General features: G+C 44.2%; 1 protein-coding gene across 5 annotated transcripts in view; it reads right to left on the bottom strand.

The window, feature by feature from the left end:
• LOC110525335 (rap guanine nucleotide exchange factor 1) overlaps nucleotides 1-9916 on the bottom strand; it is a 58514-nt gene extending 48598 nt beyond the window's left edge. For all 5 annotated transcript variants that reach the window (XM_036979473.2, XM_036979474.2, XM_036979476.2 and 2 more), the window contains exon 1: nucleotides 9643-9916. In XM_036979473.2, the coding sequence (XP_036835368.2) occupies nucleotides 9643-9670 (28 nt within the window). In that variant the 5' untranslated portion in view covers nucleotides 9671-9916. The remainder of the gene's footprint in view (nucleotides 1-9642) is intronic.
• Between the last annotated feature and the right edge of the window lie 8791 nt (nucleotides 9917-18707).

Here is an 18707-nt window from a genome sequence, read left to right as displayed (position 1 = left end):
ATGAGGCAAATGGTGGTCACACCAGATACTGACTGGTTTTCTGATCCACGCTCCTATCTTCTTTTTTTTTTAAAGGTATCTGTGACCAACAGATGCATATACATATTCCCAGTCATGGGAAATGCGTAGATTAGGGCATAATGAATTTAGGGCCTATATTAACTGTAACTCAGTAAAATCTTTGAAATTGTTGCATGTTGTATTTAGACTGTATTTTTGTTCAGTGTGTGTAGCTTAAGTTTGTAATTTAAGTGAGCTTCCCTTGAAAACCAGACTATTTAAACAAAAGTTAAATATTATTTGACTACAAACTAAAATTGAACAGAGGGGCTTAATGAGCTAAGCTACATTATGCATCAGTGAAGCCTATTCGGAAGGCACTAGTTGTGCACAGCACAGCATTCAAAACACCTCAGGTAGCCTATACAGGATACAGCCCATTTCCCCTTCTCTGCGAGGTAGTGAAGATTTGCAGAGAAACTGAAAACAAAAGCTTGATGCTGCTGGCATACCCATACTAAATGGGTGAAAAGGGGGGGGGGGGGTTGAAACTGGATATTGAGTACATAAATAAACACCAATGATTGTGCTGCTCTTCCGTTGTGTACAGAAGCATGGGACTCCTGCCAGGGATAGGTCAATGGCTTTAGAGAGAGAATCAGCAGGCTTCACAACAGGGGGTGAAATGATTCTGCCTATAGAGTCAATGAGGATGAATGCAGTCTGGATGTCCATTCACTGCTCATCTCATCCAGTGTTTGCTGTGAATTCCTCGCTGTGCCCATCAGTCTCTGGGGATGTGCCACCCTTCCGCTAAAACAGGCAGGTTGTTGTGATTGTGACTGCCTGCTGCCAGCAGTGAACAAAATGAATGAGTTTCCAGAATAGAGTCACAACAAGTCATCGTCTGGCTAACTAGGTTGCTTTGACCAGTTTGGAAACTATGATGTGAGAATGTTTTACAGGAAAAGGTTGATTATCAGATCCCAGTAAATCTCTGTCTTCCCAAGGGCAGATCATGGTAAACATCTTTCTGAAATAGCTACGGAATGGATGATCAGGCAATGGTAAAGGTGAAGTTCACTTAATTTGAACCAAATCTGTATTTTGGATGTACAGTGGCAAGAAAAAGTATGTGAACCCTTTGGAATTACCTGGATTTCTGCATAAATTAGTCAGAAATTTGATCTGATCTTCATCTTAGTCACAACAATGGACAGACACAGTGTGTTAAACTAATAACATACGAATAACTGTATTTTTCTTGTCTATATTGAATACATAATTTAAACAATCACAGTGTAAGTTGTAAAAAGTATGTGAACCCCTAGGCTAATGACTTCTCCAAAAGCTCATTGGAGTCAGGAGTAAAGGTCGACCGATTATGACTTTTCAACACCGATACAGATTATTGGAGGACCAAAAAAAGCCAATGCCGATTTTTTGTATTTATAATAATGACAATTACAACAATACTGAACGAACACTTTTATTTCAACTTATTATATATACATCAATAAAATCAATTTAGCCTCAAATAAATAATGAAACATGTTCAATTTGGTTTAAATAATGCAAAAACTAAGTGTTGGAGAAGAAAGTAAAAGTGCAATATGTGCCATGTAAGAAAGCTAACGTTTAAGTTCCTTGCTCAGAACATGAGAACATATGAAAGCTGGTGGTTCCTTTTAACATGGGTCTTCAATATTCCCAGGTAAGAAGTTTTAGGTTGTAGTTATTATAGGAATTATAGGACTATTTCTCTCTATACCATTTGTATTTCATATACCTTTGACTATTGGATGTTCTTCTAGACACTTTAGTATTGCCAGTGTAACAGTATTGCTTCCGCCCCTCTCCTCGCTCACACCTGGGCTCGAACCAGAAACACATCGACAACAGCCACCCTTGAAGCAGCATTACCCATGCAGAGCAAGGGTAACAACTACTCCAAGTCTCAGAGCGAGTGACATTTTAAACGCTATTAGAGCGCACGCCACTAACTAGCTAGCCATTTCACATCGGTTACACCAGCCTAATCTCGGGAGTTGATAGGTTTGAAGTCATAAACAGTGCAACGCTTGAAGAACAGTGAAGAGCTGCTGGCAAAACGCACGAAAGTGCTGTTTGAATGAATGCTTACGAGCCTGCTGGTGCCTACCATCGCTCAGTCAGACTGCTCTATCAAATCATAGACTTAATTATAACATAACACACAGAAATATGAGCCTTTGGTCATTAATATGGTCGAATCCGGAAACTATCATTTCGAAAACAAAACGTTTATTATTTCAGTGAAATACGGAACCGTTCGGTATTTTATCTAACGGGTGGCATCCCTAAGTCTAAATATTCTTGTTACATTGCACAACCTTCAATGTTATGTCATAATTACGTAAAATTCTGGCAAATTAGTTCGCAATGAGCCAGGCTGCCCAAACTGCTGAATATACCCTGACTCTGATTGCAATGAACGCAAGATAAGTGACACAATTTCACCTGGTTAATATTGCCTGCTAAGCTGGATTTCGTTTAGCTAAATATGCAGGTTTAAAAATATATACTTCTGTGTATTGATTTTAAGAAAGGCATTGGTGTTTATGGTTAGGTACAGCCGTCCAACGATTGTGCTTTTTTTGCAAATGCGCTTTTGTTAAATCCTCCCCCAGCGTTGCATCGATTATATGCAATGCAGGACACGCTAGATAAACGTAATATCATCAACCATGTGTAGTTATAACTAGTGATTATGATTGATTGATTGTTTTTTATAAGATACGTTTAATGCTAGCTAGCAACTTACCTTGGCTTCTACTGCATTCGCGTAACAGGCAGGCTCCTCGTGGAGTGCAATGAGAGGAAGGTGGTTTAGGGCGTTGGACCAGTTAACTGTAAGGTTGCAAGATTGGATCCCCCGAGCTGACACGGTCGTTCTGCCCCTGAACAAGGCAGTTAACCCACCGTTCCTAGACCGTCATTGAAAATAAGAATGTGTTTTTAACTGACTTGCCAAGTTAAATAAAGGTATCAAAAAAATAATTTAAAAAAAAAAAATCGGCGCCCAAAAATACTGATTTCCGATTGTTATGAAAACTTGAAATCGGTCCTAATTAATCAGCCATCCTGATTAATCGGTCGACCTCTAGTCTGGAACTCTGGTATGCTCCCTCTTATCAGACGCAAAAAAATACGTATTGAATTGAGTTTGATCACTGAATCACCATGGGAGCATACCAGAGGTGTGGATATTTTATAGTGCCCAGACACTTTTTATGCGATCTCACTTGAAACTTACCCCACCAGCGATATACTTCCTAGTGCTCGTTCAGCAGTTGCTGGGGCACAGATAAAACATGAACAAACGCCCCAAATAAGTCATTTTAGACACGACAACACTCTCAGTACAGTGATGCAGGCCTTTTGATGTTGGACACATGAAATTGTGTCATTACGAACTTTATCTGCAAAGTTATATTCTATTCTGTGCAACTCGAGTGATACTTCTCTGTGCAACCTGTGTGCACAACTGCTGAGCGAGCACGAGGAAGTATGTCTAGTGGGATAAGTTTCTCAAAAATAAGAGTGCAAAAAAGGGTCTGGGTACTTCTATAACATGCCATTTACATCCAAAATACAGATTCTGTTCAAATTAAGTGGACTTCTCCTTTAAGAGGCAGTTTTCAAAACTATGGAGAAAAACTATGATTGTCACTGGGTGTGTTGTTGTCTCCTGCTAATTTCATAGACATGTCACGTAGCAATATAAAAACTAGATCTATGCATGTTATGATTCCCTTTCCCTGTGCAGTGCTACACTTGAGCCTCCTAATGTGCAGTGGTTTCCACAAAAGCTCTGTTAGTTCCACATCGGTGCAGACCCGAGGTCAGACGGTGTGGAGTGCTGCTGCACACCGCAAGTCTGCCCCTGGAGACGTCCATGGCAACCGCTTGTCTGCTCAACTCAATTCTGCCCCTGGAGACACCTGTGGCAACCGCTTGTCTGCTCAACTCAATTCTGCCCCTGGAGACACCTGTGGCAACCGCTTGTCTGCTCAACTCAATTCTGCCCCTGGAGACACCTGTGGCAACCACTTGTCTGCTCAACTCAAGTCTAGCCTGAGCAGCAGGGGCCTTACATTCATCGGAGTTCGGACACGTGTCCAATGGTAGACAGGCATCATGCGGAAAGGACAACAACGCTGTGAACCTAATGCCCACTAGGTCTCCAGAAGAAATTATTAAAATCTATTGCCGTCATATCATTTCTGCATTCAGCGATAAGAGTGATCCTCAGGATAGGCGGACACAAGTGTGGGTGTGAATAAAGACTGTATGTACTCCCAGTCCCAGTACAATAACTGTACACTATTATTTCAGTCAAGACTTTCAATAAACAGCTTACACCGGCAAGTAGCCTAGCAGTTAGAGTGTTGGGCCAGTAACAAAAAGGTTGGTAGTTCGAATCCCAGAGCTGACTAGAGGAAAAATCTATCGATCTGCCCTTGAGCACTTAACCCTATTGTACCCTAATTGCTCTAGGGTCGCAGTCAATAATGGCTGATCTAACTGGTTGGCCGGCCGGACCTACATATTTGGCTGGCCGGCCGGACCTACATATCTGGTCGGCCGGCCGTCCTCGAGCTCTTAACTCTAATTGCTCCCGGGTCGCCGTCAATAATGGCTGATCCCATGCCGTGACCCCACTCTCTGAGGGTGTCTCAGTGGGATATGGAAATGTGTTTTTTGCATTTCACACCACACACTTGTACAGGTTACACATGTGTGAAACAGGTCAAATATAAGCACCCCATATTTTACCTAGCCTAAACATTGAGTTGCTCATTGATTTAAGCGGTGTAGACAGGTTGAAGCATAACAAAAAGGCCTACGTTTGCTGCTCACGTCTACTGCCAGCAACATCTACGGCACACCCAGTCATCAAGTAGGCTAATACACAGAGGCCATTATAATGAGTTGTAAGAAACAATCCAATGCAATAACCCAATAGCAGACAGGGCACAAAAACAACTGAGCAGTGCTTGAGTTACTAAGAAAATGAATTCATTGATCAGAATTGATCCATCTATGGACATTCAACAACAAATGAGGTCAAGATAAAATAGAAAAAGAACTAGGGAACAATCATCAGAAATCACAACAATAAAGAGAGAGTAAAACATTGTGCCTTCATGTCAGCGTTAACTTAAACAGAACAGGCAGATGTCCAAATTCAGGACCAATGTTTCGGTTTCCTCTGTATAACACCTTTTTGCTCCTACTTTAAACCAACACCATGACATTGAAATGCCAAAAGGAGCCTCTGTATGTATGGGTTCTGACTGCTCTCTGATGTTGTTGAATGTACTTCCTTGACATGTCCCGCTGCTCCACAAGCTATAAAGGGTCACTTTGCTCTCAGGTCTTCAAGCAGCCTGACTATTAAACCAAAATATAACCAAGCCTATATGGCCACGGCATCAGTTTCCAACATTGTGAGGGCTGAACCATTTCACTTCCTCTAATAGATACATTTAGACATTAGCCTTCATAGACTGTTTTAGAACTTCCGGGTCCTACTCATGACTTCCTCTTCTATTTCAAAACTCATTTAACTAGAACACAATGCTACTGGAACTTAGCTTAGTTCTTCAATTACTATTTGGAGTGTAGAGAATAACTGTTCCTAGCTACTTTTAACAACATGGCATGACTGCTATATATCCATCTGCAACAGCCACTCTAGCTAACTTGAAAATAACATTTACATGAGCAAGAGGGTGCAGTAACCACTCCCCTGTTTGCTCGGTCTCTGTGCAAGGGTGGAAATCTCTCCACCATGGTTGTAAAGAAAGGTGAGGCCAGAACAGGCATGACTGTAGCCAGCAGATCCGTCCCACTTGCTTACAGCTGGCACTAGGGTCGGACAGCATTCCTGTGTATATTAAGACACTGTGGAACTGGCGTGAGATATGGCTCGGGAAAAAACGTACATCAATTCAGGGATGAGAAATGCGTTGCACTTAGAATTGTCCCATTATCCCAACTGTTACACAAATCTATCTATCAAATCAAATTGTGTAGACTAACAGTGAAATGCTTACTTACGGACCCTTCCCAACAATGCAGAGAAAAATATAAAAATAATAGAAAGATAATTACACAAGGAATAAATACAAAAAGTAACGATACCTTGGATTATATACACAGGGTACCAGTACTGAGTAGATGTGCAGGGGTACGAGGTAATTAACGTAAATATGGACATATGGGTAGGGTGGAAGTGACAAGGCAACAAGATAGATAATAAGCAGTAGCAGCAGCGTATGTGATGAATCAAAAGAGTTAGTGTAAATAGCAGATAGTCCGAGTAGCTATTTGGTTAACTATTTAGCGGTCGTTGACAATTTTAAGGGCCTTTCTTCTGACACCACCTGTTATAGAGGTCCAAGATGGCAGGGAGCTCAGCCCCAGGGATGTACTGGGCTGTACGCACTTCCCTTTGTAGTGCCTCTATCAGATGCCAAGCAGTTGCTATACCAAGGGGTGATGCATACAGTCAAGATGCTATCAATGGTGTAGCTGTACAACATTTTGAGAATCTGGGGGCCCATGCAAAATCTTTTTAGCCTCCTGTGTGTGGACCATGCTAATTCCTTAGTGATGTGGACACTGAGGAACTTGAAGCTCTCGACCCACTCCACTACAGCCAGGTTGATGTGGATGGCGGCATGCTCTGCCGACGGCTGCTCGTTAAGAAAACGCCCATATTCGTCCTCATGCTAGACCCTACATCTGGAACGTTCTGGGAGGGAGAGGAGGACATGATGTAGGGCCAGCAGTAAGAGCGTTGGGCCAGTAACCGAAAGGTCGCTGGTTCGAATACTCGAGCCGGCAAGGTGAAATATCTGTTGATGTACCATTGAGAAAGACACTTAACCCTAATTTGCTCCAGGGGTGCCGTACTACTATGGCTGACCCTGTAAAGCAACACATTTCACTGCACCCATCCTGTGTGTGACAAAGCATTTTTTTGCTTTTTATGGAATGGCATGTCTCGTTGAACAACAAAAGAGCTGATTGGCTGACACTGCCATTCCAAAATGGATGCTGTGGCTTCTACCTACCCTAGTGCAGCTGTAAGCAGTTGTAAACAAGCGGGTCGGATCTGCTGGCTAGCATGACTGAGTCATGACTGTTAGTAGCCCCCCAAAAGAACCACAAATGTAGGTCACGCATAATGATGCATCAGAACTTATCAGGGCCCGTTTCCACAAAGCGTCTCTGAGTAGGAGTTCTGATCTAGGATCAGTTTTGGGGGTTTTGTTCATAATTAATATGATTGTATGGACAGATCCTAGATCAGCACTCCTACTCTGAGACGCTTTGTGGTACGGCCCTAGACCAAGAGGAACAGCAGAGAACTAGTGGGAGGATTACTGAAGATTAAGGTAAATTGTAAAAAAAAAAAAAAATTGCCACAACAAAGACATAGCCTCTATAGTTATCTCTCAGTGGGAAAGTATCAAGAATCATAGCTACAAGAGAGAACACATATACAATAGGGCCTCAGACTGTTCCAAACTGATCTGCCGGCACTGGTAACATTTAGCCTGCAAAACATAAACATGACATAATTTAAAATAAAACACAGTACCGCAATTCCCCCTTCCCATCTGTGTAGCCTAGCCCATTTGGAAACGCTAGCTTGTTGGGCGGTATGCTAGTAGCATCCCTTGTGCAAGTGATGAAACTCCCACTGAGACTTGAAGTAAGCTAGTTATATTCCTTGCGCCGCAAGAACCAAGGCTTTTTTGGAGTGATAGGTAATGCTGCTTTGTGAGTGCATATTGTTGATGTGCAGAAGGTCCCTGGTTGGAGCCCAAAGGGACAGGGTCTACTTTGTATGGCAGCAAGAAGGCCTTCCTCTGACAACCACTGCTGGGAAGCTCTTAATGTGCACTCCGAGATAACCAACACCATTTTTTTCATCAATCTAAAAGGAATGTGTTGCCAATGGCCGTTTAAGACTAGAGGAGATTATATCTAATCAGCTCATTTGAACACCACTGTAATTACACATCCGATGAGTTAACACTGTTATTAATGTGTTAGCTTGTCCACAGTCATTCAACCAACACCAACCAGCAGCCACTGATCAGAATCACAGCACACACTCAACAAGGACATCCTGATCCTACCACTTCTAGTTCACCATGAACCAGTAGTGAACAACACCTCCTGAGATTAGTGCTGTCCCTGCCATTTAGAATTCCAGATGTATGACCATTTCTAAACCCACAACAACCCAACAGAGAGCAAATCAATAGGCCTTAAGTCTTCTCTAAAACAGTATAAACTTTAATCGAATCATTCCTGAATCGTATAGTAACACATTTCATCAGAAACACACCCAATTAATTTGAAGGTGGCAAAAAAGATGGGTTGACTGACTCCTTAGCAGTCTCAACTAGTTCTCTAGTGTCAACTCACTAAATACATAGAACACATACATACTGGCTACAGATGGGGACACTTGACTGAAGTAGTTAGAAGTGACTCTCTCCAGCCAAAGAGGATGTAGGAAGGTTTTAAGTGAACTATGACTCACACTAGTTCTCATAACCCATGAGAAGAGAAAGACTCTCACACTGTGAATTAGACAAAGTACTTGTTATTCTCCTCGAATAGCTAGTCCCTGATCAGGAAGGTCAGAGCAGGTGGTGGAGGGTAATAACCAACCCTTGACAGCTACTGGCTGTAAATCATAGGGATGGAGAAAACACTACTACTACATTGCTAGCTAGACCCTATTTATCAGGTAGCCTAGAATGAATGACGGCTATTGTCACTGTGTATTTTAAAAGTAACAGTGACACGTAAACTATATTATGATGTAGCTATAATTAACTAGCTACCTTGTTAACGTTACTATCAATACTGTCAAACAAGTTTCTATTCGGGCTACAGCAAACTGTAGCTCGACAGCGGAGGTTAACTAGCTCCTAAGCTAGCTATCTTAGCTAGCTAGTTTGCTAGACATGCTATAAATTCGCCACCAGCTCTTTTCAGAATAAAAAAAACTAGCTAGATAGATAATTAAATGCGAATAGATTTATAGCAATATTGTAACAAAATATGAAAGTTGTGCTTTCCCATTCCAATCACGTTAACTCAGTTAGCTAGGCTACCATGTAGCTAGCCAATGCAGGCAATCTAACTTTGCCTGGTTAGCTAGCTAATATTAGCTAGTTAAACACTGATTGAATGTTTGGCCAATATTGACTAGGTAGTAGCTACCTAGCTAACGCTGCGACAGAATGTGAAAGTTTGGTTGGTGATGCGGCCGTATTTCTAGCTAGAAGAAAAAAGGCAGACAAATCAGACTGACTAGCATCTAGCGAGAGGTCGTCACTAGTTAACATAGCCACAAAATCCTAATTATGGCTAAACCCCGCCCATTTATACAATTTATCTTCTTCAACTCATATTTCCAACCTAACCGTAATAACCCTAACCTTAAATTAAGACCAAAATGCAATATTTTTACTTTGTGGCTGTGGAATCTGAATTTGTAGCTGTGTTATTCAGTGGAAACCCTCGCTAGCTGCCGTTAGCTATTTAGTCCAGTCTAGCCGTGCTTACCTGGTTTACTCTCTATTTTCCCCGACATTTCGAAGTAGTGGCAGTATCGTGGAACAAATTAAATCCAGGGAGGTATTTTGACCTTTTATTCTCTTTTAATCCCACATCCTTCAGCCAAAGCGATTGAGCTTTGATAGTTCCGACGCAAATACAACACCCAGCAATTTCTGCTATCCCAGCCAGCCAGACCCCGACGATGAGAGAATGATGATGATGGGCAGACTAGCAGCCAGAAGCAGACAACTCGGCTCAGTATCATAATCAATACCTCCCCCTTGTGGCTGGAATGAAGAAATGTTAGTGCACGCGACGAAAAGTGTGCCCTCCGGTGATGGATTTAGTAGAATAATCTGATTCATGAGTTTAATTTAATTTTACCTTTATTTAACCAGGTAGGCTAGTTGAGACCAAGTTCTCCTTTACAACCGTGACCTGGCCAAGATAAAGCATAGCAGTGCGACACAAACAACACAGAGTTACACATAGGATAAACAAACATACATTCAATAATGCAATAGAAAACTCTATATACAGTGTGTGCAAATGTAGTAAGATTGGGGAGGTAAAGGCAATAAATAGGCCATAATGGCGAAATAATTTCAATTTAGCAATTAACACTGGAGTGATAGATGTGCAGAAGATGAATGTGCAAGTAGAGATTCTGGGGTGCAAAGGAGCAAAAAATAAATAAAAAAATAAAATGGGGATGAGGTAGTTGGGTGGGCTATTTACAGATAGGCTGTGTACAGGTGCAATAATCGGTAAGCTGCTCTGACAGTCAATGCTTAAAGTTAGTGAGTGAGATATAAGACTCTAGCTTCAGTGATTTTTGCAATTCGTTCTAGTCATTGGCAGCAGAGAACTGGAAGGAAAGTCATCCAAAGGAGGAGTTGTCTTTGGGGAAGACCAGTGAAATATACCTGCTGGAGCATGTGCTACGGGTGGGTGCTGCTATGGTGACCAGTGAGCTGAGATGGGGCTTTGGTGACAAAACGGATGGCACTGTGATAGACTACATCCAATTTGCTGAGTAGTGTTGGAGGCTATTTTGTAAATGACATCGCTGAAGTCAAGGATCGGTAGGATAGTCAGTTTTACGAGGATATGTTTGGCAGCATGAGTGAAGGATGCTTTGTTGCGAAATTGGAAGCTGATTCTAGATTTAATTTTTGATTGAAGATGCTTAATGTGAGTCTGGAAGGAGAGTTTACAGTCTAACCAGACACCTAGGTATTTGTAGTTGTCCACATATTCTAAGTCGGAACCGTCCAGAGTAGTGCTGCTAGACGGGCGGGTGGGTGTGGGCAGCGATCGGTTGAAGAGCATGCATTTGGTTTTACTAGCATTTGAGAGCAGTTGGAGGCCACAGAAGGAGTGTTGTATGGCGTTGACGCTCGTCTGGAGGTTAGTTAACACAGTGTCCAAAGAAGGGCCAGAAGTATACAGAATGGTGTCTTCTGCGTAGAGGTGGATCAGAGAATCACCAGCAGCAAGAGCGACATCATTGATGTATACAGAGAAATGAGTAGGCCCAATAATTTAACCTTGTGGCACCCCCATGGAGACTGCCAGAGGTCCGGACAACAGGCCCTCCGATTTGACACACTGAACTCTGTCTGAGAAGTAGTTGGTGAACCAGGCGAGGCAGTCATTTGAGAAACCAAGGCTGTTGAGTCTGCCGATAAGAATGTGGCGATTGACAGAGTCAAAAGCCTTGGCCAGGTCGATGAAGATGGCTGCACAATATTGTATTTTATTGATGGCGGTTATAATATCGTTTAGGACCTTGAGCGTGGCTGAGGTATTTGACCCGCTCTGAAACCAGATTGCATAGCGGAGAAGGTATGGTGGGATTCGAAATGGTCCGTGATCTGTTTGTTAACTTGGCTTTCGAAGACTTTAGAAAGGCAGGGTAGGATAGATAGATGAGTGAGAGAGTGTCACGCCCTGACCTTAGAGATCCTTATTATTCTCTATGTTTGGTTAGGTCAGGGTGTGACTCGGGTAGGAAATTCTATGTCTTCTGTTTCTTTGTTTTTGGCCGAGTGTGGTTCCCAATAAGAGGCAGCTGTCTATCGTTGTCTCTGATTGGGGATCATACTTAGGCAGCCCTTTTCCCCACCATTAGGTTGTGGGATCTTGTTTTCTGTTTAGTGTCTTAGCCTGACAGAACTGTGCGCTTTCGTTTGAGTGTTTTTGAATAAAATAATCATGAACACTTTCCACGCTGCACCATCCAACCTGGAACTGAGTGAAAAATGTTTAGTCTGAAGCTATATTTTATTTCCAAAAGCCAAGAAGAAAAATACATTGCATTACTTTATAAGGACTGAATGCTAAATTAAGGCTGCCAAGCTTGATACAACTTCAATTAGCACTGACGTGAGAGGTGTCAAATACCTTTAGCCCAACAATGGCAGGAGAGTCGCACAGTCTACTCCAAACAAGGGGTGGAAACTCAGGACACTAGACAACAAGGACTCTGAGTCAGCTAATATAAATCTATATAAGTCTGGAACAGTATTGGTTCAGGGCAACCCCAGTTTCAGCTGACTTTCACCTAATCAAAGAATTAGCCCAGCAGGAGAAGCTCTCCCTTGAGAAAGACACCCCCACCCCAAGCGGGTCAGACCAGACCTCTTCATTATATAACCCTGCTGACAAGCAACCCCAAGTGGAAAGTCAATCTCCCAGCACAGAGTACTACCCCCTCATTGAAATGAAGGATACATTTACCCAGCTGGAGGTAAGTCAGGTGGAGCTGGAACAGCAGGTGATTACACTCCAGTCAGCACAGACCCAGACAACAGTCCAGCACAATAACACCCCCTTAACCAGTCCCGGAAAGCTGGAGGTGGAGAGAGACATATCTGGACTGTGGTGAGACAACTACAACAAAATAAAAAGCAAGAGCAGGAGAAGAACAGAGCACTAGAGGAGAAGATCAGACTGTCGGAGGAGAGAGTGAGAGGGATGGCATGTGACAGAGAACAACTCACTAGAGAGGTGGCTGTAGTAGGATGTCCCTTGGGGGCATCCGTACCTATGTAGGACATGCAAGGGTTAGGTTAATAAACAGTCTGGAGCTAGAACCTCGTTGTCGCGCGTCTTTATTTTACACCATGGACATTATTGTACACCAGGTTAGGCAGAGTGAGACAGTAAAAAGACAGCAGACGATACTGCGCGACAGCAGCTCCTTGCAGAACGAAGAGAGTGAGGAAATACATGCATTTTCATACAGAGCTAAAAAATAAAAAAACGGAGGGGAACACAAAACAGAGACAGACGTGGAGAAAACAATCACAGACAGCACCAGTAGCTAGTTCAAATGTTTGTCGCAAATTTGGGAAATCCCCTTTCCACAGATGGAAAGATTGCCCAGCAAAGGATGCTGAATGCAGGAAATGTCACAGGGGAGGACACTTTTCAGCTGTCTGTCGATTAAAGCAAATGCATGAGGTTTCAGAGGAGGTACAGCAGGACAGCATCTTGCTGGGAGAAGTAAAGGGAAACAATACTGGCTGGCATTCAGACATTAAACTCAATGGGGAGATTGTGTCATTTAAACTAGACACTGGGGCAGCAGTGACAGCTATCCCAACTAGGCTGTATAGCTATAGCAGAGATGGCCCTTTGCTCTCTACAAACAAAAAACTGTACGGGCCCAGTAATACAATTTTACCAGTGGTAGGGCACTTGGTGATCAAACTGGAGAGTAAAGACAAAAGTGCCATCCAGCCTGTCTTTGTCATTGACTCTCTAGCCAGACCGTTGCTGGGACTGCCAGCAATTGAAGCATTGATACTCATTGAGAGAGTGAGCGAACTGGAGGACCCAGGTGAGGTTTCAAAAAGAAGTGTTTTCTGGTCTAGGAAGGATAGAAGGTGACTACAAAATCCGTCTGAAAGAGGATGCTGTCCCCTGTGCCCTTACCACCCCCCGCCGGGTGCCTATCCCTTTATTGGCCAGAGTAAAGGAAGAGTTGGGGAGGATGGAAGAAATTGGGGCGGTGTCTAAAATAGAGAGTCCCACAGACTGGTGTGCAGGGATGGTGGTGGTCCCAAAAGCCAATGGGGAAATACGGATCTGTGTGGACATGACTAAATTTAATGAGGCACTCTGCAGAGAGAGACACATCTTACCATCAGTGGAGCAGTCACTGGCTCAGTTGGATGGCTCACAAGTCTTCACAAAGCTGGATGCCCGCTCAGGTTTCTGGCAGATACCGCTGTCATCAGAGAGTAGGGCACTCACAACGTTTATAACACCGTTTGGCCGGTACTGTTTTAACGTTTTGCCATTTGGAATTGCTTCCGGTCCTGAGCATTTCCAAAGACGCATGTCCCAGCTGTTGGAGGGGCTGAGTGGCGTCATAGTCCACGCGGACGATGTGCTCGTGTGCGGAAGGGACAGAGCAGATGTAAGGCTCACAGCTCACAGCAGTTCTGACCCGACTCCAGGAGACTGGCCTGACACTCAATGAAAAATGCACTTTTGCACAATCAGAAGTCTTGTTCTTGGGACACAAAATCAGTGCAGCTGGAATAGAGCCGGACCCAGAGAAGATCAGCGCCATCACAGATATGCCCAGACCCCAGAATGTGGCTGAAGTCAGGACCTTCTTAGGCATGGCCACATATGTGGGTAAGTTCCTCCCACAGTTCTCAGTTACAACCAAACCTCTGAGAGACTTACTAGCCAAAGAGAATGACTGGTCATGGGGTCACATGCAACAGGTAGCGGTTGACAAAATCAAAGGAGATCTGGCCTCACAGAGAGTGCTGGCCCAGTACCGTCCCCACGCTAAGACAAAAGTATCAGCAGATGCATCATCCTTTGGGCTAGGGGCGGTCCTCACACAGATGCAGGACAACATGGAGTGGCGTCCAATAGCATACATCTCCCGAAGCTTATCCGACACAGAGCAAAGATATGCTCAAGTGGAGAAGGAGGCGTTGGCTATCACATGGGCATGTGAAAGGCTCAGCCAATACCTTATTGGCCTGCAGTTTACAGCAGAGACTGACCACAAACCACTGTTGGCTCTGTTAGGGACAAAAGCACTGGACGACTTGCCTCCCAGAGTTCTGCGCTTCCGCCTCAGATTACTGAGGTTCACCTACAAGATGGTGTATGTGCCAGGGAAGGCACTGATCACAGCAGATGCACTCTCCAGGGCCCCAATTAAACGTCCATTATCAGAGGAGGAGCAATGTCTAGAGGGTGAGGTACAGGTGTCAATTAATGCAATAAGGGACAGTCTACCTGAATCTCAGACCAAACTGCAGCAGATTGCAGAGGAGCAACAACGAGACCACATCTGCCAACAGATAGTTCAGCAGTGCAAAAAGGGATGGCCCAGGCAGGAGGAACTGCCTCAGCTGCTGAAGCCCTATTGGGTGCACCAAAGTGACTTCCACTGTAATGGAGACCTTCTCATGAAAGGACTATGGATAGTTATCCCAGAGACTCTACAACCAGAAATGCTAGACAGAGTGCATGATGGACACATGGGGATAACCAAATGCAGACTGAGGGCTCAACAGTCAGTGTGGTGGCTTGGTCTGAGTACTCAGATTGCCAAGCTAGTGGCCCAGTGTGAGGTCTGTACAAAATGTCAACCTTGTCATCCGGAGCTAATGATGGCAACGGAGCTGCCAAAACGGCCATGGCAAACGGTAGGGGCGGATATGTTCTATTGGAAAAATGACACTTATCTGCTAGTGGTAGATTACTACTCAAGATACATTGAAATAGCAAAGACACCCATAACCACATCAGCTGGTGTTATCAATGGATTAAAGTCTATTTTTTTCCAGGCAAGGGGTCGCTGAGGTCCTGGTTACAGATAACGCTCCCCAGTTCTCTGCAAGCTCCTTTTCTGCTTTTGCCGCAGAATATGACTTCATACATGTGACCAGTAGCCCCTACCATGCACAGAGTAATGGTGAGGCAGAGAGAGCTGTGAAAACAGTCAATGGACTGCTGAAAAAGAACAAGGATCCATTCAGGGCTCTGTTAGCTTACAGAGTTACACCACTGCATCATGGGCCGTCGCCTGCCGAGCTCCTGATGGGCAGGAGGCTGCGTTCCCCATTGCCTGTCTCGCCGGCTCAGCTCAAACCCAGATGGCCTTACAGAAAGGCCTTCGCTGAGAGGGACAAACGTCTGAAACAAACGCAAACTGGAGACTTTAATCGGAGACACCGTGCTAAGGAGAGGCCAGAGCTGACCGAAGGTCAACGCGTTTTGATTACAAGCTCAAAGACACCAGCAATAGTGCTGAGGAAAGCGGATGCTCCACGCTCCTATGTGGTGGACACAGGCTCAGAAGAGGTACGAAGGAACAAAACACACCTCAGAGCTCTTCCAGATCTACCAGCCACACAGACCGAGGCCAGAAAATGCACAAAAGGAGAGTGAAGGAGAGAGAATGCTCACAGAGCCACAAGCACGCCCAAAAAGGGATGTGAAGCCACCAGAGTGGCTGAAAGACTATGTTACGTGAAGAGATAACATACTGCTGAGGAACATACCCAGCAAAAAGAGACTGTACCTAAGTTAATGTTCATACTGTGTGATTTAATGCTTTCATACTGTTTCAGGATGGGAAGTAGCATGTTAGAGAATAATACTGGTTTCCAAATTGCATTTCAGTTATGCTTCAGTGGTTATGCATGTTGAGTTCTTGTTCATGGGAGAGGGGAAGATGTAGTAGGATGTCCCTTGGGGGCATCCGTACCTATGTAGGACATGCAAGGGTTAGGTTAATAAACAGGCTGGAGCTAGAACCTCGTGGTCGCGCATCTTTATTTTAGATCATACTACAGTGGCCACCCCCGCAGAGAAGCCAGCTGAACAGCCCACCTCAGCTCCTGACAAAAGTCTCAACACCACAGCAGAACAGTCCACACCAGACCCTGACCATAGCGTCGACATCACAGCAGAACAGACAAACGAAGAACCCCAAGCCCAGGGGATCTCACCCCTGTCAGCCGCCCTCCTGACAACCCCCCCCACACACACACCCACTGAGGACATACACATAGCACAGATTGTACTCCTTATGGACTCAAATGGGAAATATATACAAGATAAAAACTTTTTCCCAAACGCAGTGTGTCTAAACTCTGGTGTCCAAACACCTAGCGCGCCCTACACCTTCTGTCTGAGGACCAACTAGGTTCACAAGGTCACATAATACACACAGGCACAAATGACCTGAGAACACAGCAGGAAAGGGTGGCCACAGCACTGAAGGGAGTGATTGAAAAAGCTTATTCTACTTTCCCCAATGCAAAAGTGGTTATCTCCACCCTGCTACCATACAGTGGGTAAACGCAAGTATTTCCCATGACTGTGCCTCAAAACCAAATGTTTTCCTGGCCCACCACTCCATCCTGGACTTGAACAGCCTCTATGACCAGGTCCACCTATACAAGGCAGCAGTGCCTACCTTCACCCGGACTCTAAAGGACATCGCTCTCAAACGCAGTCCCAACACTTCACACAGGCGCAACAGATCAATAGACACCCCGCCCAGACCAGCGAGACACTCTCCCAGACCTGCGGGACCCCTCCCCCTGGACCTACACATAGAGGACCCACGCCGAGAGGACCTACATCCAGACGACAACACCACCAGCCACATACACACCCCCACCCCAACCAATCAACACCCCCTCAAGTCAACCCATTTAGGCCCCCTCAGATCAGACCTATGCCCCTCCCCGGCAAAGAGGGCCTCAACATGGAAGTCACACACAGTTGAAGTCGGAAGTTTACCTACACTGTAGCCAAATACATTTAAACTCAGTTTTTCACAATTCCTGACATTTAATCCTAGTAAAATTTCTCTGTTTTAGGTCAGTTAGGATCACCACTTATTTTAAGAATGTGAAATGTCAGAATAATAGTAGATAATTATTTATTTCAGCTTTTTTTTCTTTCATGACATTCCCAGTGGATCAGAAGTTTACATACACTCAATTAGTATTTGGTAGCATTGCCTTTAAATTGGTTAACTTGGGTCAAACGTTTCGGGTGGCCTTCTACAAGCTTCCCACAATAAGCTTGGCCCATTCCTTCTGACAGAGCTGGTGTAACTGAGTCAGGTTTGTAGGTCTCCTTGGTCGCACACGCTTTTTCAGTTCTGCCCACAAATGTTCTATAGGATTGAGGTCAGTGCTTTGTGATGGCCACTCCAATACCTTGACGTTGTTGTCCTTAAGCCATCGTGCCACAACTTTGGAAGTATTCTTGGGGTCATTGTCCATTTGGAAGACCCATTAGCGACCAAGCTTTAACTTCTTGACTGATGTCTTGAAATGTTGCTTCAATATAGCAACATAATTGTCTGTCCTCATGAAGCCATCTATTTTGTGAAGTGCACCAGTCCCTCCTGCAGCAAAGCACCCCCACAACATGATGCTGCCACCCCCGTGCTTCACGGTTGGGATGGTGTTCTTCGGCTTGCAAGCGTCCCCCTTTTTCTTCCAAACACAATGATGGTCATTATTGCCAAACAGTTCTATTTTTGTTTCATCAGACCAGAGGACATTTCTCCAAAAAGGACAATCTTTGTCCCCATGTGCAGTTGCAAACCGTAGTCTGGCTTTTTAATGACTGTTTTGGAGCAGTGGCTTCTTCCTTGCTGAGCGGCCTTTCAGGTTATGTCGATACAGGACTCTACCTGTTCCCTCCAGCATCTTCACAAGGTAATTTGCTGTTGTTCTGGGATTGATTTGCACTTTGCACCAAAGAACGTTCATCTCTAGGAGACAGAACTGAGCGGTTTGACGGCTGCGTGGTCCCATGGTGTTTATACTTGCGTACTATTGTTTGTACAGATGAATGTGGTATCTTCAGGTGTTTGGAAATTGCTCCCAAGGATGAACCAGACTTGTGGAGGTCTACAATATTTTTTCTGAGGTCTTGGTTGATTTCTTTTGATTTTCTCATGATGTCACGCAAAGAAGCACTGAGTTTGAAGGTTGGCCTTGAAATACATCCACAGGTAAACCTCCAATTGACTCAAATGATGTCAATTAGCCTATCAGAAG

Source organism: Oncorhynchus mykiss, chromosome 6, assembly GCF_057628025.1.
Source record: "Oncorhynchus mykiss isolate SJ-2025 chromosome 6, ASM5762802v1, whole genome shotgun sequence".
Lineage (NCBI taxonomy): Eukaryota > Metazoa > Chordata > Actinopteri > Salmoniformes > Salmonidae > Oncorhynchus > Oncorhynchus mykiss.
This window is presented reverse-complemented; position numbering and strand designations above follow the sequence as displayed.